Below are 19378 nucleotides of genomic sequence, written 5' to 3' on the forward strand. Positions count from 1 at the left end.
AAAATATTTAAAAATAAAATTTAAGTCTGTTTTTAAGAATTTAATTTCTAATTTTAGGCACACATGTAGAAGATGAGTGTAGGGCTTGTAAGAAAACAGATGTTTTAATCTTGAGGGTAGTTCAACAGGGGAAGAGGTTACCCACAGAAGCTGTGCAGTGTTTGTTCTTGGAGATTTCCAACACCAGACTGGATAAAGCCCTGAGCAAATGGCCTGATCTCATAATTTCCCCTGCTTTGAGAAAAAGGCTGGAGTACAAAACCTCACCCCCAACCTATTTTTTTCCAGTAATTTCTATAAATGCTTAAGTTTGCAACAAAGTTATTTTTTACTATGATTTTTTCAACAACAACAAACCACCCCAAACTATTTGCGAAAAGTCTAGCAAAAACATTCTGCTGGAGTAAGCTGGTGATTGTTTCAGGCACTGGCATATTTGAATAATCAGCATTTAAATGAAAGAGAATGCTAGGTGCTAACAAACCTACTGCAGTTCTCTTTTTCTGTACCAGACTTGTATAACGAATGCAGAATAGCCAGCTAATTTTGTGCAGGCTTCTTTTCAGTCCAATACTTTTGCAGTCTCTCCTCCCATTTTATCGTTTGGTCTCCTACTTCTTCATTTTCCTCATTTCTATTTGGTGGCTAAGATGGTGCTCTAACAGATCAAAGTGTAAGTGAAAATAATCAGAATATGAGAAGATTCTTCTACACTTGAAAGAAGTCACTGCAGAAAAGAAAGATTGAATTTACCTGTGTAAACCTTATTCCATAGTTGATTTCCGCTGAAACAGATTTTCTTTCTTTTTCTGTGCGAACAGGTCGATCATCTAAACCACGACAAAACCTGTAGAGCATTTGTCCTGTTTTTGGACCAAATTCTTTTTGCAGTTTTGACATTGAAGCACATTGCAGATCTCCACAGGTTTTAATTCCCAAAGAAGCCAGCTTAGATTCCATCGACCTGCCAACTCCTAACAACAAAGCAATTAGTTCTGTTAACTCTACACAGTTCCGACCCATCCAGGTTTTGAACAAATAAAATTTGCCCTTTTAAACTTAGGCTACGTTGTATCAAACAAATAAAGACAATAAATTCCACTCAATGAAACATGTTTCAAATGCAAACTTTTGCTGTCTTCAACTCAATTTAATTTGTATTACGGATTTAAGATGTCGTACTGTAGAATGTTTTTTATTTGTCTGAAGTGTGAATGACTTCTGCCTATAAATCTTCTTGACAAGGTACTGCCTGTTGCAGTGTATATATCTCTGAATACCACAGCATTCAGTCCAAAAAGACTGTACAACATGTAATATGCTTATATACAAGGGATTTAATCTAAAAGAAAACCAACAAATATTTTGACTACTGTTCCATCGCTTCCTAGGCAGAAAAAATACTCTTTCAAGGAGAAGCAATAACATATGTGTATCACTTGTGCTTTGAATTACCAAGCACTGGAAATTGTAGGTATCCATGGCAACTGCACATACCTAAGTGTGATAAACTTAAGTATATTTCTGGGACTGGGAAAGATGGGCTGTTACTTCCACAAATATTGCTCTTAGGAGTTTACACTACCAAAGTCTGTGAAAGTTAGAAAATCAGCTTCTATCTTCCATGATCCGTTTCCTTATCTAGTGATATTGTTGACAAACACTCATAAGTTTTTACTATCTGTGAAATAGATACTGTGAAAATGAATATTTTCAAGTTTTTGACTTTCAAGTCATTTCACTTTACAAATCATTTTCTAGAGGAAAAATATTTCCCTTAAGTTATGCCAGAGAAGTGGTCCTGCATTATAAATTATGTTTGTCCAGTAAAGGGAATGCGTAGAGAGAATTTCTGATAAACCTGCACCTGTGTATGCATGCTATTCCTACCACTTTTCCATTTCAGTCATTTTTTTTTTTTTTTTTTAATATTCCCCTCCTTCCTCCCTTTTTCTTTTTTAACAGAGAAAGGTATTTTTAACATTTAACATTAAATGTGAGCACAACTGCAGGCTGAACTCAGCTGATCGCTAGCACACAAAACATAAATGAGTGCTTATTCAGCACTTTTTGGACTACATCTGTGTCATATTATACTACTAAAGTACTGAATAACAATACACTACAGAGTTACATGGCAGAAAACACTTTACTTTACAACTCTTAAGTATTTTCCTGGAACTATAAAATACATATATATATAATGAAAACCATTTTTATAAAGGTGTATTCCACGTATCCTTACTGCCTATCACTCTTCCTTCACTGTAACTCCAGATCTCTGCCGTCTGTTGAATTCCATTATGCCTTGAAGAACCTCCCTAAAATCTGTGGGCCAGAAATGCCTCCCCTATAGCATTTTCCTTAGATTTTCTTTCTATCTACAGGCATCCCACTCTAATAATAATAATAATCCCACTCAATAACTCTTCCCTTACTCAGAAACCCTTCTCTTTCCTACACAACTGAGGATTGCAGGACAAAAAACATGTACTCTGGGTATACGTATGATGACTGAGCAACTACTGCCAAAACGTACGATAGTTGAATTTTGACTGACTGTCCCTCAAAGGATATACTGATTTGGACCATTCCTCTCTGTCAAGCTGTTGTTTTTCAGAAAACTTGTGTGAAACACTGAAACATTTAACATCTTTAAAACTTCTACCTCTCAGTAAGATTTAGCTGAAATGGCCAAATAGTTCACAAAATTATTAATGCTGTCACACGCACTTATAAATCATTATCATCACCACAATAATTTCCTCAGATAACTAGGCAAAGAACAGTTGGAATTCAAGCCTTTTGTTCCTTCTTATAGAATCAACACTTTCTGTCACAATATTTAGCACACCATTACCTAAAGATCCTTACACAAAAAAAATAATTCCATGTGTAACAAATGCCTAATTTGTATTCTAAATCTACTAGAACAAAAAACTGTCTACAGCTGGATGCAAAGCGTAACAGTGGTAACCCTCCACAATATCTTTATTCTTCACATTCTTTTCTGTTTATCTGCTACTCTATTATGGCTCATATTACTAGCAGAAGCATCTACTTTAGTAAAACTTTCCTCTGACAAATTTTCTTTCTTTCTCTTCTACCCTTACACTCTTCAGTGCTTCACATAGTTTATTAGATGCAGCAGATGAACCTCTCTCCTTTTTTTCCCTTTCACATGGTCTTGATTTGTTATGATATCTATGCTGTTTTTTCCAACACTTTACTTTATACACTCCTTTTTGGAGAGATTATTCTTGGGCTATTTCTATTTTCTAAGCACATCCTGCCTGTCTTTGTGATGATCTCCGATAACTAGTGACATTACTCATTTTATTTCATCCATTACATTACAGCAAGCTAGCATTTGCTTGAGATGACTCATTTAAATAATTTTATTAAAGCATATAAGGTTGTATAACACATTAAACTCTGAGCTTCTTCCACAAATGACGTTGAGTGGCTCTGTAAGGTTCTTCACAAAAAAAATGCTCCTCAAAGATAAAAAAAAAAAGTCACAGATTCTTTCCAGAAAATTTCAGAAATCAATGATTGATTCGATTTTGATTCAATTGCTTGATTCAATTGGAACAATACAGATTTGTAGCTGAAACTTTTAATATTAGGGGACAAAATGCCTTGTAAAAGAACAGAGTACCTGGAAGACTGGTAACAAGTTGACCTCTGATAAAATCATCCACTTCTTCTGGTTTTAAGTGATACTGTCCATCTGGTTTTGCTTTACGAGTTGCCATTCTGGCCAGCAGAATATTCGAACCTGTAAAAATGAAAAATTAAAGTATGTCTGTAGTAACCTCTGTCTTCTCAAGTAGAATTCTGCAGTTCAACAGTCGTGGAAAAAAAATGAATAAAGTACAGTTAAATTCTTTATTTTAAAAAAATTATCAATGAAATATATTCATTTATATTTTGCTATATTGATCCCAAAATTAGCAATCAGCAGTATTTATGATTACAGCAGAGTAACTAGTGGTAACTGCATTTGCAATTAAACAAAACCAGAAGCCAAAAAAACAACCCCAAAACAAAGCAACCAACGCGAGTGGGACACTTCATGAAGAACGTCGAATCTTTGTCTTGGTGATGTTCTACACATGTAGAGGTAAAGAAAACAGTTAACTAACTGCAAATGGCTAAAAACGTAGAATGGTAATACTTTAACACCGTGTAACTTCCGAAAAGTCTACTGTGGTCAATGTAAGTAATAATTAGGTGACAACTCTATCAAGTGTATATTACACATGAAATACTGGAATTAAGCTAATATTTAGGCTTCAAGTATTCACTAAAAAAACAGTGACTTCGTTAAATTATTCTGTGCACTCATTACATGTGGTGGGAACAAGACTTATTTCAGCATTTTTTCTTCCCTGTTCATAGACTTATTCATGCCCAGCCAACAACCTCTCTGAAATGATACCCAAATAGATTCATTATTGCCACTCAGGTGCCTTGTTCTGAGATAAAGCAAGTTAATAAAAAGGTCAGGGGAATCCAGAGCTCTCAGCACTGTGCGTTACTTTTGCTATTTTCCTTCCATCTGTGTTCATATTCTTTTAGTCTATTCTAAAATTTTAGAAAGTAAGAACAGTAATGCAGACTTTTGTGTCCATTGTTTCTCCTGAGAAGTTAAATTGATGAAACAATTCTTGACAGTCCCCATTCAATCTGCTGTTTAACTCTGGAGATCCCTGTTCTGTCCATAGAGTACTGAAGAGTTCTGATCCTCTTATCTACCAAACATACCAACATAGCCTCTACTACCACAAAATCTTACTGATCTATCTTCTGTAATCATTATTCCCAGAACACTGAAATAAAGTAGGAAAAAACTAATACCTCACTTAACAAATGAAAAATCAGGATACAGGATGTTTACAGATGAGCGTTTAATCTTTTACTAGCATTGTTTAAGTCAGTTCAGTTTAGACATTAAAATCTCTAGGGTAAAAATTAAATTTATTCAACTGGTATAAACATATCCTTAATTTATCTCTAATCAGAAATTAATAGCGTTGAGAGATCTCTATAGTATAGCAGCATCTGTTCAAATTTACATTCTATTATATTGGTACAACTTTCCCATCAGGCAACATACAGATCACTTAAACGATATTTCTGATAGACCACATCTTTGAAATCAGGTCTCTACATTCATGTAATAGTGCAACCCTTTCCTCTGATTCTTTTACTTTATGAATTATGAGTGAAAAGACAAAGTTCTTGTACAGTACCTACCATATTTCTGTAAAGGACACGAAAAACATTTTTCAAATATCTCACAAAAATTGATTATTAGAAAAAATATTTCCTCGTGTATTTGTCTCTTATAATCAGAAAGAGAACTAGTATATCAGATTATAAAAAAATACTTTTTAAAGTAACTCTGCTCTTTCTATAGAAAAAATAAAACACTAAATATACATATAAGAGAGTGAAAAACAAACAGGAATCTAGAGAATTATAGTCTCTGCTACTACGATATCATAAGAAATAAAGGGACAATTCTGCTTACATCACAAGTGGATTTTATATACTTATGTACACTTAGCATATGTATTTACAGATGCTTAAGTCTAATACTGTCAGGAACAGCAACAAAAAAAGTCTTTTCAGATATGTAATTTCATATACAATACCCACTACAAATCACAGAAATCTTTGCTTTCAACACTTTATGTTAAATCCTCATAAACTCTTACTGCCTTCTCCTATAAGGAACAGAGTCTGTACCCATTTTTCTATTTACTGGAAAAATACAGTAGCATTTCATTAAAATGTATGTAAGAATATCATACAGATGGAATTTTAGCTTATTGTTCAGATAGCAAAGGAGAAGTGATAGCAATTTCATAAGTTTTTGCTTAAAACTTTCCACTTATGAAGATTTACTTGCGTTTTCATTTATGGTAATTTAATGTAAATGGCAATATATTCCACATAGCACAAACACTTATGAGTTATGGCAATCTTACATAGCTTTGATACGCCTAACAAAGGCAGGCAGTCCCTGTAAATAGAATTGAAATAAGGGACTTACCCATCCCAACAGAAGCAGTGCATTTAGTTTGGGCTTTGATTTCGGTGCGGATAGCATTTGCAAACTCATCAGGAGTCAATCTGGTCTCTGTAAGGATTTCAGTGATATCTACTAGTGCTTCATCACAACTGACTGCTTCGATGTTATGAGTATAGCTATCAATACAAAGTAAAGGAGGTGAAACACCAGCAACAGCTCACCATCTGTTAAAACAAATACGTAGCAAATAAAGTCTTCCTTTTGTGGTGGCATTTCCCTGCTTATTTTGTATGACACAACATATTAAAAATCCTAGAACAGCACATTACGGTAACATTACTAATGTAGGGACAAATTTCAACATGCATCGTGCTTTTAAAGGAACAGCTGGAGCAAGAGATGAATGCCTATTTTTCAGTCAAACTAACAAATTTCCAGTTTTGTTCAAGCACATTTTAAATCAGAAAGTAGTTTCTAATAGATGTTATTCCAAAAATCCATTCTTAAATTACTCAAAAAACCAACCAACCAAAACCAAACAAAAAACCCAACCAAACAAAAAACACCCAAATCAACCAAACAAATGGAAGAAAACAAGAAAAACACCTTGGAAGAATCTCACTAGTAAGGAGAGACCTGTTTCTCCTCATAGTGTTAATCACTAGCAAATTTAACAATGACTTCTTTGGAAGCCTGACAGTGACTGTTTGGCTTCAAGATAAAAGAATGCTCAGAAGCTTAAAGTAAGAAAAGTAACGAAAATACTACAAAAGAAAGATTTAAACAGTAATAGTTTTAATGAAGTGAAAGAGTAAAGTGGAATGAAAATACTAAAACAAAAAATTGCATTAAACAGTAGCATATTAAAATATGTTTGATAATCTTACCACGGAAGATCATGTAATCACACAGTACACCTTACCTTGCTAGTATTTCATACACTGTCTGTGCAACTTCTTTGTATGCATCAAAATCGTATGAAACTGCTTGAAGATTTGGACACAACTTTTTTGCTTGGCCAAAAAACATTCCATTCTTTATGCCGACTTGTCTAAAATTAAACAATAAAAACACACAGATAAATACAGTACCAACTTTTCCACAAATTATGTTAATATGTGCTATTTCCAAATTAGTTACTTAGTCTTTTCCCACAAAAATAAACAAATTCAATAACATCTATTAAAAGGATTTAGTTCAACTGCTAGCAATTGAATAGGTAAGAAAAACAACTGCAAATAAAGTATTTGAATTAGCTGTATAATATTCAGGCATGCAGCTTGGACAGCCAGTCCTTGGAAACATGCTTAAGACAAAAAGTCTCTAGAAAGCAATACTTGCCATTTTATTTTTAAATAAAATCCAAACATATACTACAGTGACTAAGATAGCTGGTTTTCATATAACACTGTGCAAATTTATAACATTTTGCTCCTGTAATAAAAAAGCTAACTTTTCAATGTAGAAATGTAAACCTGCCTACCCTAGCACTCTTGAGAAAGGTTCCAACAAATGCACGATTTCTGCAGTATTACTTTTATCAGAGAATAAGGTCTTACTTTTCAACACTGTGGTTGTTTATAACAAGTTGTTTCATATTCTGAATATCTATAAACTATGCTATCTTGGTGCTCAACGTAATCTGCAATAAAGTTCTAAGTTTAGTAATAACACTTATTGTCTCATTTTAACTAAAGCCTTCAATAACAAATTGTTCTTAATTCCATGAAATAATGCAGTTTGGATGCAAAGAAATAAAGATGATAATATGAAATCAACAGTATCACTGTGAATGGCATAAGGTTTTCCTTAATAGGTTTTGTTTTAAGTAATATGTAGGTTAGGCTGAGAGCTATTAAACAGCGTTTAAGAAGTAGCAACATGCACAGTGAAAACCTTGTGCTAAATTCTAACAGCCTATTTAACCACAACTTCTGAAAACAAAAACCTTTCTTAATCTGGGTTAATTAATTAAGGAAATGTGACCTAGCAACTGCCTTTTTTTTTTTGTTTGTGTTGTTTTACATTTTATGCCTATCTGTATGAGATTTTTTCAAGCAATTGATAGGTAACTTTTTCCTACCTGGCTTCGTAACTACAAGAAGCAATTTCAGCCATGGACAGAACTGTCTGATTGAAGTCACCTCCATTCATGTGCGTGGAATCCGGATGCTCCCAGAATGATGGGTCCAGCTTATCAGGTACTCTAATTTCTGCTTGGAAAATAATATTTATATTCATTTTTATAGTATTTTTCTTAGGAGTTCAACAGAATCAATGTAAATTAAGTAAAAATAATAGATTGTATTTGATACAATTTCTATACTACTGTTGGTGAGAAGTTAATACTATACTGATTCACATCATAGTCAAGGTAAACAAAAAAACAAAGAAAAACATAGAAGCCCCCACATAGTAACCTCTCTCTACAGGTAGGTCTGCACACGTTACTGAAAAGAATACTGTGCTGCAGAAAAATTCCATTTCTGTTTTCCCCCAAAATACTCGACAACAGCTTGTTGGTGGCTACATACACCATGCTGTAAAATAAGACTTATCTCCGTTAGCTTTAATGACAATAAAATGATCAAACGCTTGAGACGGCTACAAGCCTATCCTGTAAGCAAATTTGTCAACTGCTTGCCAGAACAAGATGCTTAGTTATATTCCTTCCTAGAATGCATGACTACCACCAGAACAAAGAAATTACATTCAAAATACAATTCCACTGTTCATGATACTTAAAACCTATTATTTAAAACTACATTCTAATAATTACTTAATCTAGATACCTCAAAGTGATTTTTAAGGGATGAAGTGAAATAACAAGAAGGCTAATTGTATCAAATTAGAACAAAACAGAACACAGGCTAGTACCTTGTATTTTCTCTAATGCTCTTATGGGGAAATTAACTGACAAAACTTGTTGTTTCTTCCTACCATATATTTTATTAGAATATGTCAAATATATCAACTTCTTTCAAGTATCACCATAAATTTCTCTTGGATCAAAAAGACAAAATTATAAATGCTGCAGCCAGACTTTTAAAATGAGACAGACCTTTCCTAATTCTATACATCTCTCAGGTAAGTTTTAACGAGCCCATCAGGCCCACAACACACCAGATACTAGAACAGAATTTCATAACATAATACCAGACTCAAGTAAAGCGTTCTCTATTTCTTTCTATTGGGGTTTTCATGGTATGCAAACCTTGAAAGATACATGCCTGTACTCTGAACAATTGATCAGTCTGAAAAAATGTCTAGATGCAACAACCACTATGCCCTCCCAAGCCTCTCATCAGAATCAAAACAAGAAGGTATCACATAGACAAAAAATGTCTGTTTACTTAAAATGAAACCTACTATGTATCTAATAGTTCTTTTTCGTTCTATAGTCTATTTAATACCAATACACCTTTATTATAATAAACAGGGAGTTTTCTTCAGTGTCACAGTGCCTAATTATATTTCACGGTACCAACAACTTACACACTAACCATATGATTGGAAGGAAAGATGGTGCTACGTGCACATTCAAGTAGTTATCAGACCAGAGAAAGTGGTGTAATGAGTGGAGACAGCAGGGGCAGAACCTAACTCATGTGAAAAGTTGCTTTTATTCAGAATTTCTGCTAAATTCATGTACCTTTTCATGTTGTAAATATTTTAATGTATGATGAGCTCAGTAAGTTACCTAAGATGTCTGCAGCTGAAAATTAGAGCAAAATTGTGCCCCAACTAAATGTAAGAATGACAAGAACAATTTCTTTAGTCCGTGCCTTCCTGTGCCCTGGCCTGAGATGATGCTGTCATCTTGTCTATCTTCATTGGACTCGTCGACTTTTTCCACATCGCAGCAGAGCAGATCCCCCCATGAGCTGATGGAGTCACTTCATGTGAAATTCAGGGCAATGCAGAACACATTGTCCTCAATGGAAGGCAAGGTAGAGAACCTCTCATCAAAAGCTGGGAAACTAGACAGGCACATGGTGAATGTGGAGCAACGGATGGAGAAATCAGAGGCCAGGACCCAAGTCTGTGAAAAAGAAATCGCTGAGAATAAATCTGTGACTAATATGATGGTTAAAAACTGCTGCTCTTTAGAATGAAAAACGGGGGGAGACACTAGGGTTGGGGGGAAAGGAAGCCTAAAAAACATTCACATCTTGGGCATCCTGGCCATGGAAAAAAAGACCCCAAACTATGAATTTTGATTAACATATGTTAATCCTCTAACTTTAGGACATGAATGTTAAAGATGGCATGTATGTAGAGAAGTAATTTCTATTACCCAGAAAGTCCATCTCCAATTTGGAGATTTAGAGAATGATAGCCATTTTTTAAAAAAATTTAGAAGTTATACATATTTGGATGAATTCAAACAAGAAAAAGAAAGTATTTCATAAAAGATCCAAGATTCTCTTGACACTAGATATCTGTCTAACAATGCAGATCAAAGGCAGGAAAACCAGTATCACTAAAGAAATGGTTTGCAAAAAAAAAAAAGAAGTAGCTGAAGCTGCAGAATTCAGTATTTGGTGAAACTAAGTGATTCATAAGTTTTCTTTTCTTTGTTTTGCTGGTTGTTAATTTAAAACATTTTTTCTAATAGGCAAGACCTGGAGAAGGCAAAAATCAGACAGCGGTCTGGAAAGCATGAAGCATTACAAAATGAAGTTGGTTCCATGGTGAAGCATGGATGTAAAAATGTTTGTGTTGAAAGTTGTTCCCAACTGCCTTTTTATTTCAACTTATATAACATTCCCCCAAATTCAACTGTGTATGTTTAACAGAGTACAATTTAGCATTTGCTATTTTTGATATTTTAGAAAAAGCACTTTTCTATGTTATATATATGCCTGCTGGACCATATTTACCTGTGGCATGGCACAATTAAGCACATGCTGTTAAGTGGTTCACATACACCTTCTACGATACTGTGGTGTTAGAAAAACCTAACCTGCACTTCCATCTTTTCATCTAAGACTATAACTAATTGTAATTTCTTCTCCCCAAAAGACAACCCATGAACTTATGAAAATGCAAGCAGAAACAGCAAGCTGCATTTTTTGTTGATAAAAACATTGTATATGGAGATAAAAATTAGAGACCAAAATATATTATGAACCTGCAGGTAATAAGATTGAGACTGTAAAAAGAGTGTTAAGAAAAAAAATCCTTTCACCAAAACAACAGGTTGTATAATCAGACTAAGTATCAAGAAAGAAAGAGATAGCTGCCTGCCTGTGTGCAAGCCAGTGAGATTGGATGGTGAAGTTAAAAGACACGAATGTGCGTGCATTCAGAAAAAGCTGCTGCAGTAAGAAACTGAGTTTGTTATACAATGAGGCTGAAATGTGCTGTACCTTTAAGCAATAAATATACTAGAAAAGATACTACTGAATTTGTGAATCATAAAGAACATGCTGCTTATCAGCTAAACTTCCTTAATTTTAACCGCCTCACTCTCCAGATATTGCTTGACTATATCAAGTCACATCCTTATCCACTCTAAGGACCTAATAAAAATTACAACATCACTGCATAAAACTGAGCTACCAATAAATAGTTCATACACAAGCCATTACTACAGAAAACGCAACTCCATAAAAACCACAGCTATCTTTGTAACACGCTTATACATGGCACTGCCAACACAGCAGAAGCTAAGTCTGGAGCATCCTGAAGAGTCTTTTGGCCAATGGGTTCCACTAACATATATTCTACTTCAGTTTCGAAGTGTGAAACTGCATCAGAAACACAAAACGGCAGCACTTCCTGTAATATCTTGTTTCCAAATGCCTTTGCAAATCTGAAAAATTTTAGAGCTTTTTTTTTTTGTTAAAGAGCACTAACATTTCAGAAACAACCACGGAAGAACAAGCTTTTTCCACCTCTTATATCAACAATAAAACTAACTGAACGGTAAATTTTAGAACAACAGTATTTCCTACTGCAAGGTAGGTAAGAAGTGCACCTATGAGGGGCAAAGGAGAAACAATTTCCAAGTCTAAACTGAAATTAAATAAGGGCACAAAGATACTTAGTTACTTAAAACTTCAAACTGATTATGCAGACTGTTGTAAAAAGAAAAAAAAAGAAAAGTTGCTACTTAGGTTTAGCAATTTACTTTCTCATAGTAAATGCAGTTCAGGCAGTAAAACAATAATAAAGCTTCTTAATAATAGTACGTTTTGTCTACGCACAAAGTAAAAAATTTCAAAATTACTGTAGGAAAGTAATGAATTCTCAGATTACATCAAATGCCCTGGTTTTGAGAAAACAAAATACTCACGGGAGTTGCCACAGAACTTCCAGGCACCCAAAACGCTCTAAGAAGCACCCAAGTTAACTCACTGTACACCAATATTGTACCCATACAATTCAGAAGCCAACTTCAACTGATAATTTTCTAACTGACCATTTACTGTCATTTCTACTTTTATAATTAAAAAAAATAGTAGCCTTACAAAATTCATTTTGTACCTTCTTCTCTATAATAGGTTTATTCAGAACCGAATGATCCCAGACAGTCTGTATTTCTTACTTAAAAGAATTACTTACTATACCTTATACTCAATAAAATAAAATCTAAAATTACTCAAAAATAATCCACCCATATCGCGCAAAGAAAACTGATAAAAAAAAGTCACAGTGGCACATCATTACTGAGGCCACAGAGCATTATGGTGTCCAAAGATGTTTCTTTTCTGAAATTCCGCACATGAAAAAACAAAAACAATCGATCCATTATGCACTTTAAGGAAAATGTCTTCAATAACAAAACAATTTAAACAATCAGACTTATCTGTACCTGCTTTGCCATTCAATAGCTTATTCTGGTAATATTGCCTTTCAAGCTGGGGGTTTGCACCAGGGCGCAGCGGTGCCTTTCCTGCACCTCTGTTGCTAGTCACAGCTACCGGCTTTCCTGTGGAGAAGAAACGCATGTATTGAGTTCTGTCAACACTGCTAATAGCTTACATTTTAATAACTCTGTAACTAAGGTAAGTTTATAAAGAAGTTTGCTCTATTTTTAGTGATTTCTTTCAAGCTTACACACTCTCATAGCATTAGGGAGGAAACAGCTATGAAAGTGACTTTGCACTGTGAGTATGAATTTCATGACTGCAATTAGAAAGCAAAGAGAGAAGTTTTGAAAGGGTGAAAAAGCAGTCGTATTTGTTTGTCCTTAATAATTACTCCAAATCAAAGTTGCGAAGCTTCACCAATGCCGTAATGATTCATTAGTTTGGGGCACAGCAAACACTGTATTGATTTTAAATACTTAGCTTAACTAAGAGAGCACATGCATACCATTACGCTCAGTTTCATTTGTTAAATTACCTGTATAACATCAAATCTCTAGCTAAACTTTTGACTTTTCAGTAATATCAACACCTCCATAATTTTTCTACAGAAAGCTAATTTACACACTGAAAGTTCTGGCAGGCTTCTATGGAACAGAAAAAAAATATTTGCAGAAAGTCCTAGGTTCTTTATATTCTAGTAAAGGAATTTGAAACTTGGCAGGAAATAAGCTTTAAAGACACACACAGACTAGAACCATCTTTGACACTATTGCTCCTGCTTTTACACAGCTTACTCTTCTTCTTTCCCAAGGTCTATGATAGCTGGGTGTCAGATGGTCAACACTGTACCAAGTCTTCAGACTTGGGCATCAGCAAAGTTCAGTCTTTGCACAGAACAATTAGTATTTCCATTTCTGAATGTTACATTTTTAGGAAACAAACAACTTGCTAAAGAGCTCCACTAACTCTTCTCATGTCCTAAGGATGATCACGTGCTCCAACTTCTAATGGCAATTCCAGCTCTCTTCCATTTGCTTTTGGATTGTGAGAAAATAAGGATATGAAGGTCACATGGTCTGAATATCAGATAATGATGACAAAAAAAGAATAACAAAGTTCATTTTGTAAGTGTACAGCTTCTCTTTTTTTTTGGTGTTTTTTGTTTGTTTGTTTGTTTTAAAAAGGCTCAATAGAGTGAATTGTAGCATCTTGAATGAAATACTGACCTTTGAGATCGGGTCTATTTCGGGTAGCCACAGACACAAAGAAGCAATCCATATCCACGTGCATTATACAGCTCTGTGGCTTGGCTGAGCTCGCAACAGACACATTACCTAGTATGAAGATATACCAATAGAAAACTTGAACCCTAATTTCTATACTTTAGTACTAATTATAGTAGATTATAGCAGTCATCAAGGACTATAATTTTTTTTAACCATCATAAGTTAAAAAGACTTCTGTTTCTTCACACGAAGAGAACATACACGTTTCCTAAAAACTCAGAAAAATGTAAACATACAGTACCTAAGCAACCTAAACAATGCATCAACTTAAGGTTTCTATTTTATTTTCTTGCAATTAACAATTTCTACGTTGCTATATCAAGTTCCCTCAACCCAAGGAGATTAATGCATGTTATAGAAACTGAATCTTAACTCCACTATGTTAACACTCAATACACAGCAGAGAACATTTTTTTCACTGATCAGAAGACTGTTCTGAAAGATTAAAAAAAGTTCAGCTGCACTGAAAACTACCTTTGATTCTTCATCAAACACACGAAATGAGTGTTAAACATTCTACACAACTGGATTTCATCACTGCTGTACTACATTCATGCAAACATAAGCAAGACAACTACCGACTGAAGAACTTACACTGCTAACATACTAGTAATACTTCTTCTGTCAAGTATTCTAGATGCTCAAGTCTGCATGTCTATGTTGCTGACTTACCAGAGGAGGCTAGAGCTAACAAAAAAATCTTAATTTGAACAATGCATAATGTGTAATAGTGAAAAAATACTTCACATATCAACCGAACTGTGTTGCTTGACAACAGTGGCAACTGCTGAATAATCAAAAAATGCTTTCACGTTTTTTATAATTTACCACTGGGGGCTCATTCTTAAAAAAAAACAAAACAAAACCAAACCAAACAAAACCAAACCAAGACGACTGTCTTATGAGGGGCCTATTTACACATCAGGCAATCAAGCTGGTGCCTCAGAATTTGCTACTTGTCAACTGTAACACAGCAATTATTCGAATTCTCTAGGCCAAATCAAAGAGATAGTAAAGATGTATTAGCTTATACCGTATTTTGTCAGAAAATTATACATTAAGGTAGTTTATAAGTTAACATGTTTTATAACTGGGGTGTGATAGCATAAACACAAAATACATTAAATTATTTATCTAACAATAAATTTTTAGAATGTGGTAATTTATCACCTTGAGCGTATTTTCATATGATTATAAGCGAACATTTTTGCAGTATAGCAGAGTCAGAATCTCTTTAATGGAACAGAACTAGCCTTTTAATTGCGTATGACTAAATTAGAGATTCTAAAAATGCAAAATACTTAATCTCTACGTGCAACGCTTTGCCTCTCATAAATTACATGTTTTCATTTTGGCCCTTGATGTGCAATATAATGACAAAACATTTCTCTTCTGTCACAAGCCAGGTTCAGAAGTCTCATATGACACTATTACCCATTTAAACAGAACCTGGAGGTACACAGAAATCTAAATTAGTTTTGTTAGTATCTCATTTCCAAATGTTATTCATCTTTCAATTTTTCACACTGAACTATATAAAAACAGCAAGGTTTTTCTTTTTTTCTTTTTTTTTTTTCCCTTTAAGCTTTCACATGGCAACTACAGACTTGCATATTTTGATAGATATATTTTCACCCCTTCAATCAATCTACATATCTTTGTAAAGTCAGGAATAGTATTTCTATAAGGAAGCATTAAACACAGACCAGAGTATTGCATTAAGTGACAATTTAACAAACAAACACAGAAGTAGTTAATCCTTTAGTTTTCAGCGCATCGAAGTCACAGGCATTTCCAGACAGCCTGACTGTAATGTGAATATTGAACATTAACCTAATTCACCTCATTAGACATTCACTGTGTGAACAAAGATACAAGGCACCTTCTCAATATAAACCTTCTTAAACAAGTATCTACCTGTGTCAGTTTTAAGTGCAGACCTGCCTGCTTTCCATTTTTTTAATTTTTCCCTTCCTGGAAAGACACCACTGTTTATTCTCTGCAGGCTGTTGACAAACTCAGTCAATTCACACTTCCACGTTGATATATGATGTAGTCTTGAACGCGAATAAAAGTCAGAAATGAAACTACAATCTGAAGGTTTGGACACAGGTAAGGAAGCTGCCTTGCTAGGATTAGGTACAGAAGTGCTTTTTGTGCTTGAAGGCCCCTGAACAGTGGAGTGGTGAGCACCATTTATTTTAGTATTATTGTGCAAAGACGAGGATGAATTACTCATAGTCCTATGTGGATTCCACGAAAAATCTGTATTTTTGTTGCTTTGCTGCAACTGCTGCGTTGTGCAGTCTCTGAAGTCAACCACGCCTTTTTCAGTCTTGTCCTCCTCCTGCACAGGGCCTGGAGAGAACCTACTCGCAACGCTGTTGCTGGAGGGCACCAAGCAATCCTGCGTCTTTAAGGCACTGGTACACGTGTTGTGTGTGTGTCCGTTAAAAATGGCAGTGCTGTCCTTCTGAGACAGGATTCCATTTTGTTTCCTTCCGGGAAGGATCTGCTCCAGCTCCGTAAATGCCAAACCACCATCTTCTTCTTCCTCTTCTTCATTCCAGCTACTTGTTCCATTGGGTGTGATCTCACTTTCCATCTCACACTTCTTATTATGATTTCTGAAACAGATACGATAATTTAATACCATTTTTTTTATTAAAAAAAAGACACATTTACAGGTCACTTAAAGTGCTAGGTATTATCTTATCAGTTGTTATCAGTATATACCTGGGAAGTTTTTACAGTCTCGAGACAATTATCTCAAATTCTGGGCTATGTCCTCTTAATGTCACAAAATATTGTAGAGCTGTACAAAAAATTTCACAGAGTTGCTGTGTTATTACTGCAGCATTACCAGGATTTTGCACATCTTTTCTAATGCGAGCATGATTTTGGGCACTCCTATTCCCAAGCCCTTTATTTTGACTATCAGTCTCCAACGGAATTACAATAATTATTTATTTGGCAATGGAACTGTATTGCCATGGACAGCATAAATGGTGCAGGAATCATCAGGAGATTTTTAATTTTTTGTTTTTTAAAATCAACAGATGTGATCTTCCTCTTCTATTTACCAAAAAAGTACAAATAGAAAACTTTGATTTTTTAGAAAATGATTTAGTTCAATGTGTTAGATTCCTTTTAATCTTCTCTCAAGAAGAAACCTGTTCAAGCTCTGTAAATCAAACATATTCTTGCCCTTTAAAAAAACAAACTAATTTTCATCTTTTAAGCATGTAAAACAAAATATTCTTCCACAAGTGCACTGGCAATTTATATTTACTTTGATGCTGCAAAGACAAAGCTTTTATTCCAAAAAATTAACTTTACAGAAATCTTAAGTAGAATTAAAAACACAGCCTTCAAAAGTTGCGCACACTCTAGGTCTGCTGGAAAAAACAACTACCGCTTCCAACTCCCAAAGCTAGCAATTTAAGTACACTTACAAAAAAACATGGGTAATAATTAACTATCCAGTATACCAGAAAGTCAGTTAATTATTATAATTTTGTTAAGATTATCACAATTATAAATTATATTCAATATAACAGCTTTCAGGAGTTGCATGCTCGACAATGGTATATCCAGTGGTACATAGTATTACAGGGTAAAGAAGGCTTTTAAATTTACAATTTGAGATTAAATTAATATTTTTAGAAGTCTGAATATTCCTCTCATTTAAAAAAACATCAACAATGCAATAGCTAGAGGTGATGGTGATTGTATCACACACTGTTCAAAATATGGGTAAGAAACACTGCTTAGGATATTCATTTTGTGTTCCAGTTTTACTTATTCCTAAAAATATAAAAATCTTATTCATGGTAAAGTCTCCCCAGCATTACACACAACTGGATTTTAAATACATCAGTGGACTGTGGAAGAACAGAGATCACCATAACCAAACTATAGTATCTTGTACAGCATCTTTGGTATTGCTTGATCAAGGGCATTGAACCAGATGATCCCCAGAAGTCCCTTCCAACCTCAACCATTCTGTGATTCTTGTCTCTGTACAAGAAAGTAAAACACGTGCTTCTGAAAAAAATGCAATAACCATCTTAATTAAAAAAAAATAAATTCACCTCTACAGAACACACTGTTCAAGTGGAAGGCTTCTTTTCACCTTCTAACTTCTTTACCAGAGTTTTGCTACTGTCTTTGATTCTGTTCCCTTCTAGCAGTCTTTTAAGAAAATTCTTTGTTGTAATAGGGTTTTTTAATGCTCTTTTGAGTATCACTCAAATCTTGGTGCTACCATATGTAAGGTACGCTTATTTTTTTAAAAGAGGCTAAACTAAGAATTTAACCAGTAGCATGCATTAATATTTATTCCTAGATACCTTCGGCCAAAGTAATCAAAAAATACTCTTGAAATGAAGACCTACTTTTCAACGTTACTAGTCAGAATCCTTTAATGTATGCCTGTTGCTTTCATACAGATACGCTACATATAGAGGGACTCCCAGGTCATGTTATCAAGCAGTGTCATCTAAAGATTAGAGACAAACCTTGGAGTCAAGGTAATTTAAGTTCCATCTTCAACTACTTATAGAATCACAGAATCATCAAATCTCTCAAGTTGGAAGGGACCCACAAGAATCATCAAGTTCAACTCCTGTCTCCACACAGGACTACCCAAAAAATCAAACCCTGTATCTGACAGCATTGCTCAAAGGCTTCTAGAACGCCAGCAGACTCGGTGCTGTGACCACTTCCCTGGGGAGATGGTAAAGAATCTTTTCCTAACACCCAGCCTGAAACTCCCCTGTTGCAGCTCCATGCCGTTCCCTCAGGTCCTGCTGCTGTCCCGAGAGAGCAGAGCTCAGCACCTGCCCCTCCACTCCCCTCGTGAGGACACAGTAGGATGCCATGAGGTCACCCTCAGTCTCATTGTCTCTAAGCTGAAGAATATATTATACTTATATCGTATGTACTTCTACCTTATTTCAGTTTCCTCAGAGTTTGCCACCTATAAATCTGAAATCAATTTAAAAATGCCATATAGTTATGGTTGAATGATTAGCATCAGCATATATGATTAGAAACACTTACACCCTGTTGAGATCTTTAGCTATATTGCTTGGACCTGGCATGGCATCTTCAGGTTTGCATATGCTATTAAAATTGAGACCTTTTTGAACACTCGACTGCTTGGTGTAAAGCTGATACGGAATGTGCGAGAGGAGACGTCCAGCTTTTATGCTGAAACAAGCAAAAAA

At 34.8% G+C, this 19378-nt stretch overlaps 1 protein-coding gene across 7 annotated transcripts in view; it reads right to left on the minus strand.

Annotated features, from left to right (window-relative positions):
- The window catches only part of REV1 (REV1 DNA directed polymerase), a 57105-nt gene that overhangs the window by 16901 nt on the left and 20826 nt on the right, over positions 1 to 19378 (minus strand). For 3 of the 7 annotated variants that reach the window (XM_080575511.1, XM_080575514.1, XM_080575513.1), the window contains 9 exons: positions 19212 to 19361; positions 16065 to 16774; positions 14088 to 14195; positions 12864 to 12980; positions 8127 to 8259; positions 6966 to 7094; positions 6065 to 6219; positions 3662 to 3781; positions 754 to 974 (listed from right to left, as the gene is read on the minus strand). In XM_080575511.1, the coding sequence (XP_080431637.1) occupies positions 754 to 974; positions 3662 to 3781; positions 6065 to 6219; positions 6966 to 7094; positions 8127 to 8259; positions 12864 to 12980; positions 14088 to 14195; positions 16065 to 16774; positions 19212 to 19361 (1843 nt within the window). Of the gene's footprint in view, positions 1 to 753; positions 975 to 3661; positions 3782 to 6064; positions 6220 to 6965; positions 7095 to 8126; positions 8260 to 9743; positions 10061 to 12863; positions 12981 to 14087; positions 14196 to 16064; positions 16775 to 19211; positions 19362 to 19378 lie in introns of those variants that run through there. The other 4 variants (XM_080575512.1, XM_080575515.1, XM_080575516.1 and 1 more) reach the window with 4 other exon arrangements.

This window comes from Anser brachyrhynchus (assembly GCF_964034855.1).
Source record: "Anser brachyrhynchus genome assembly, chromosome: 1".
In the NCBI taxonomy this organism is placed as follows: Eukaryota; Metazoa; Chordata; class Aves; order Anseriformes; family Anatidae; genus Anser; species Anser brachyrhynchus.